Genomic DNA, 6,588 nt, shown 5'->3' with positions numbered 1-6,588 from the left:
GGCTAATAGGAAAAGGAGTGATAGAATTTTCGAAATTAATGACTTTATGTACCTCAAGCTTCAACCATACAGACAACAGTCAGTGACACACAGATAATCACAAAAATTAGCTGTAAAGTATTACAGGCCTTACTAGGTAATAGCCATGATAGGAAGCGTGGCCTATAAACTCAATCTGCCACCCACAACTCTTATTCACCCAGTATTCCACGTATCTCAACTTAAAAGGCATGCAGGTAATCACACAGTATAGGGTGCTCCTCCTATGATGCTACGAACCTCTGTCCTGCAACCGAGAACCATTTTAGACAAGCGAATGGCAAAACGACAGCATCAGGCAATCACTCAAGTTATGGTACATTGGGAAGGACTCTCCCCTGCTTATGCAACCTGAGAGGACATGGATGAATTAAAGTTGCAATTTACACGATTTAACCTTGAGGACAAGGTTGGATTCAAGAAGGGCCAATTGGTACCAGCTGAAGAAGAAAGTGAAGAAGATGAAGACGAAGAAGAAACCCGTATTATAAATTCAAAAACATAATAGCCGTTGCAAATCTATACATACCGTTTCAATTATATCCAAACGCACCGTTTTATTTTCCATAAATAAATATCATGCCAGTTTACGCACCGTTTTAAGCTTTTATTCTCAAGGTTCCTAGAACCCTGTAGAAGGTTGAGTGCTTTATATAAAGTTGCATTGTAACAGACCAGGAAAACAAGAAAGAAATGAAAAACTTATGAACTCCTGTTTTTCAGGACTCTAAAAAACTGTATTGTATTTGTGTTCATTATCACCATCCTCACCGTAACCCAATTCCCCTTCCTATTCTTCCCATCCACCCCGTAGCAACCGGATTCCTTCCAGGTAGGAACCGTTCGTCTCGCAGCTGTAACAGTGAGAGTGGTTGAACCTAGACCAGCCTATTGTACAACAAATCTTAGGGTCGAATCTTCAATATCAAATTTAAGAGCAGCAAGACAAGCCAGTGAGAAGGCATTACATAATTAGGTAAATTATTGGAGAGGGAGGGAGGGAGAGGGGGGGAGAGAGGTAGAGGAGGGCCACGGCTGAAACAAAAATAAAAAGGGAAAAGTGTCTCAAGGTTTAGTCAAGTTTCTATTTATAACCCTTGTATTTGTATTTTTAGTTGGGTCAAATTCAGTTGAACTAGTTCAATTAGTTTTAACTTTGTAAAACCACCTAATGATTTTTTGTTTTTAAATTGATTTCTTTGGTTCTCTCAATTTGATTTTCTCGAGTCGGTTTTTTTTAACACTCCTGAAGTTGTCTTGTGTAATACCCGCACTAACAAACACGATCAAAATGCCGAAACTAGCATGATTGCACGTGAGTTCTTACATTGCCAAGTCGGCCAGAGGCTGACCCTGAGCTGTCAGGCCCCGTAGATTCATGCAGCCCTTCACAGAATTTGGAGATACATGGAAAACTCCGAATTCATGAAAACTAGAGAGTTTTTGAATTTCATACACATAATAGAAGATTTTTTTTACAGCACTTTTATGATCTTAAGCACAATCATCCTGTTATGCAATCAAGCACATGGAACAAATAGCAGCAGTGTATATCTGCCTAATTACTTACACCAAGTCGACCATTGATTTCTACCAAGGTAATTGATCCCTATATTTTTCCTGGTATCTTTGATCTATGTTAATATCAATATATCAACAAAGACAACTACAAATATTATTGGTTCTTTGAGGAGTCTCCCTCGGAAACTTGATTTGTGGTGGTTGGTGAGCTGGTTAACGAAGTGCCACTCGAGACGGAAAGGGTTGGTGTTGGAGCCATGGACAACAGTGATGTTGGGGATGCAGTGCCTGTGACAGATGCGTCATTGGCAGATGGCAGTGAAGTTGACTGGGGAGCCTTGTCCTGAGATGCATGCATATTGATCTTTATCCTGCATTGCGAAGACACGAGTCATTTTTGGATTTCACGTGAGATATTGCCACATGGTTCAATCAAGGCTAAAGGGCAGGGCAGCAAATCAAGAAACCAGGAGGTTCCTTCAATTTGCTCAAAACAAAATGGATGATGCCAAAGCTGCTCCAATTCATCTTTTATAAACTGACCTAAAATAAGATGAGCCTTTGACTTGTCACACAGAGCAATTCCATTACTTTGCAGATTTCACATATGGATGCAACATAAGCAAATAAAAGGAGAGAAACTTGATCTTTACCTGTTGTGTATATTGACGTACTCATCAGTTTCATCCAAGATCTCCTCCTGACATAAGAAAACATTAGCAGATTGAGATTAGAATGATTGAGATTAAGACCTCTTTAGCTGCTTCAGCTCTTCCCTAGGAATGATAGTATCATATAAGCAGTTTCAATTACTTGTCCCTAATATTTGAAAGTACAACAACAGGCGACAGTCTCACATTTTGCTTAAGCACACAGTCTCCGCACTGTTCCAGTAGAGTCTGGAAGTATTCCATGTCATAGGAGATGAAATTCTATTGTGAAAATGTCACTATCATCTCATCAATATAAGGAAGATTTGTCCAAGGACACATAACCAGAGCCAGATGCTAGTGGGTTCAAAACCCCTGAAGTTTGATCCCAGTACCAGTCAGGCCATAATATGTATGCCATGGAATAATGATGGCATCTTTACCTGAAGAAGTTCTTCGATGACATCCTCCATTGTAATTACACCAACAACTTCTTCATTGGATGGGAACTCAGGAATGGGAGCCTTCTCAACGTCCAAAATGCAAAATGAACAACCTTTGTGTCGCTTCTTAAAGGCAGGAGGAGTAGAAGGTGGACTCTTCTTAATCTGTTGGCCTCCATCATTCTTAGTTGCAGCAGTCTGATTATCATCCGAGTCCCAAGCAGCCTTCTTATTTGGGATAGCAGAAGTAGAGCCGACCTCACTATCACCTGGCAATAATCAATCAACAGGTTATTTCAATGCAATAAACCATGCATCCTACAGAAGTGAAGAATGCTTAATTCACCTTGCAGTATGAATCATGATAGAATCAAATAAAGCAGTAGATGAGGTATTCTCAGTGGCAAAATGACGAGTTTCAAGTCTCAACAATGGAAAAAGGATGTAGAAATAGTTTCTATTATAAAAGTATGGATCATTGACACTTAACAGAGGTCTCTCTTGCAATTTCTTAGCTCTCACCTTTCTCGTGTGATGTTTCAGTTTTGCCCCTCTTCCTGCAGCTGTCCTTGAACTCATTCTTTGGTGTCTCTTTATTAGCATTCAAATCTTTGTATACAACAGCAATGTGGCTGTGACCCTTCTGAAATTCATTTAGGATGTCATATAGAGGCAAGTCTTCAGAAACCCTGTAGAATGAACAAAAAGCAAGAGAAGAATAAGGTAAGCTCCTTGATACAAGCAAACAATATGTAACTACACATAAGTTAATTCAATCAATTGACATCGGGTTGTAGTTGCATTTCATGTCCCAACTCCCATACCATATCCCATGCTGAATCACACACCATCATAGTCTCTCATTAAATAAGATAAACAAGGAAAACAAGGAATAGACATACCGCGGAATTTTCCGTATGATCATTTTTTTTAGAGGAACTGCATCTTCCGGATCAACTGCTAAAAGGTTCTTCACCTGCGCCCATGTGGAAATAATAAGTTCCAGGGAATAGCATAAAGAAGAAAGTGCATCATCTACAGACAAATAATTTACAATGGGTAGGAAGGCTGTGATAAACTCCGGTGAAAATAATGAAGGTTAGGATTGTTGAGTATATCTTAATATAACATTTGTGAAGTGTGCAAATAACATACACAATAGATGAATTCAACTAGCAGTCACTTCATTTGTTTGGTTGTACTCTTTTTTTTCTTTTCTTTTTTTCATTATGGCATCAAATGTTGCCCGGGACCATTTTATAGTTTCAACTGCATCCAAGAGCATTTCTAAAACTTCTAAACAGAAGTTCTTGGTTTGACTAAAGCTAGCAAACTGCATGCCAACTTTACACCTCAGTGCATGGGGTTTAGCCTAACAATCTCCTGATGTTTTATAAAATATGAGTGTCAGAACATTAACAAAGAATAAAGAACCAAAAGAAAGGAAGAACGAGCAAGTTTTAGAATCTAATCTCAATCAATAACAAACAGAAACATTATCATATGAGGTATGCCATCAAAGAACACGAACAACAAATGTTACTATTCTTGATATCCACTATAAAGAAATGTGATTACCATAACAAGTTTATATAGAAAGAAATGCGATTACCAGAAAAAGTCCAATAATATTTGTTGGTTTTCCTGCATAAACTGGGACTCTACTATGGCCCATCGTCATTATTGCATTCAATGTTTCCCTAGATTGCACAAATAGCTTTTGGTCAGAAAAATAAGAAAAACAAGTGAAACATGATGACGAGAATTGGAAGGAATTCATAAACCCACAAATTAAGAGTTGCATCCAGATCAAGGGAAAATGCCTTCGATATGGGAGTCATCGCATCTTTTGCAGTCTTTTCAGTCAATTCTAGAGCACCAGTAATTATAGTAGTCTCATCATGTGTCAAGTCCCCGCCTCTCCCTGCCTATATGAGAAAAGTTTTCTGCATATTAGAAACCATGATCGGCGGGCTTGGTCTGTAAATTAGCCGAAGTATGATGTCCATAAGTTGGGAATGGGCTTCAAAGCACGAGCCACAAGGGTTATGTTTCCCTTAAAATTGCTGGCTTATGTAAGCTTCCAAAGGAGACAGTTATAATTAGTTTCAAATTAAGTTAAATACCTCATTGCCATGAAAATTAACAAAAGTTTTGAGCTCTGCTCTCCGTAAAAGGACAGCGTGTCCCTTGCCAAGCATCCAATCCAGAACCTACACAAGACAGAGCATTTACGACAAACAAATTAACACATAACAAACTCAGACAACAATATTGATGCAGGTGGCTTTTAAGAAAAAACTATTTTTCCTTAAAAACTCCTGCATCAAATAATATTTGGTTCCTCACAACTATGCCAAATTGGCAGCAGCCAAATTGACTAGCACAGAATAAAACTTATCCTAATCATATACTCAGAACCAGAAATCCACTATACCTTGCTAATTGGATAAGAAATGGGAAAGAATAGCAAAAGAAGAACACGGACAAGAGGCGCCAACGTTGCTCCAACAGTCAAGCCATAACGAGTACAAACTGCTTGTGGCAATATCTGTTATCAAATAACCATAAGCATAAAGACCCAGAAGATTCCTTTCTAAACATACCAAGCAGATAACTTCTAAAATGAGAACAGATAAAATACTCAAGTTTAACACTTCAATCATGATCTACCTCTCCAAACATTAATATGAGAGTCACTGATGCTAATACTGCAGCCCAAGGAGGAACAAGCTTGTCCAAGAATATAGGAAGAGCCTTAAAAGAAGACAAAGAGACAAACAACAGTGTAAATAAACAATACAAAATTAAAATTTAACAACTTCTTAGTCAAGAAAACAAGAACCCATCATATATTTAGAACTACCTCCATTGCTAAAGAGTTCCCGATCAAAAGAGTGCACAGCAAAAGATGCTGATTCTTTACCACTGGAAATATTTTAGCTGCCACAAATCATCACTTCTTCATCCACTCATAAAGTATAGTCAAGTGACTTAACAGCGTAATCTAAACGCATATTAATTACTAAAAGAATATGGGAAAATGGGCAAAACTAAATTATAGTCGCATTATTTTCAAAGTGGGATTGTGAGAGTACCGGCGTGGATGCGATCCTGAGGACGGCCAGACTTGATGAGGACTTCAAGGTCGACAAGGCCCAAAGACATGAGACCAAGAGTTAAGCCAGCCATCAGGCCAGCAAAAGTCACCAATCCTATTATTATTACCATATACAACATAAACTTGCTACTACAGCATCCTATGTCAGATGCCATCTTTCTCTTTCTCTGCGGGTGGGTGCTGTGCTTGCTTTGTCTTCTTGTCCGCTCTTTATCAGAGAGTTTGGAGGTGAATTTTGCAGGCAGGTTGGTTTGTCTCGCACGGCCAACTCTTTCTTTCTTCCTTTTTTGTACGTAATTTATTTTGATCACACGGCCAGATTTCTTCATACTCGTAGAGTGATGGACCACCGCAAATGGTCCCACTTTATCAAATGCTCAAATGTGTCCATCCAGACTATCCACTCGTTTTTACAGTTACTGATGAACGTTTTATCTTTTTAACCAGTCGATTTCTAGCTCATTGCTGATAGATGTCAAGGGATCACGGAATTAATTATAATTAAAAGGGATCTTATACTGTAGAATGAATTATTGTTGATTATGAATGATTTCATAGTGAAATGTATTGTTTAGGTTTGTTTTTTATTAAAAAATATTATAGATTGGAGCGATGTAATGATACAGTTACCAATCTATGTAGAATTGTAAAGACTGCAAGGGAGGTGGGGTTGTCATTTTGGTTACGGAGTAATAGTCAATTTAGGTTTAGGTGAGGCTACAAGCCCTAGGCTCCAGACACCTGGTGTTGGGCTGCCAGACACTTGGCATTGAGATTGCCAAGAAATTGAAGGGTTGTTGTAAAAAGAAATTAA

General features: G+C 38.4%; 1 protein-coding gene across 1 annotated transcript; it reads right to left on the bottom strand.

The window, feature by feature from the left end:
• Positions 1–1,461: 1,461 nt before the first annotated feature.
• LOC133681410 (DUF21 domain-containing protein At1g47330) lies at positions 1,462–6,077 on the bottom strand. The gene is made up of 12 exons (XM_062104453.1): positions 5,752–6,077; positions 5,520–5,596; positions 5,327–5,410; positions 5,091–5,204; positions 4,780–4,866; positions 4,442–4,581; positions 4,266–4,353; positions 3,556–3,629; positions 3,176–3,342; positions 2,654–2,922; positions 2,214–2,260; positions 1,462–1,931 (listed from the first exon to the last, which is right to left on the bottom strand). Exons 1-12 carry the CDS (start codon positions 5,927–5,929, stop codon positions 1,715–1,717), a joined length of 1,542 nt encoding a protein of 513 aa, XP_061960437.1. The 5' UTR covers positions 5,930–6,077; the 3' UTR covers positions 1,462–1,714.
• Positions 6,078–6,588: the final 511 nt, after the last annotated feature.

This window comes from Populus nigra, chromosome 2, assembly GCF_951802175.1.
Source record: "Populus nigra chromosome 2, ddPopNigr1.1, whole genome shotgun sequence".
NCBI classification, from domain to species: domain Eukaryota; kingdom Viridiplantae; phylum Streptophyta; class Magnoliopsida; order Malpighiales; family Salicaceae; genus Populus; species Populus nigra.
The sequence above is the reverse complement of the archived record's forward strand: the minus strand, read 5'-3'. Positions and strand labels throughout refer to the sequence as shown.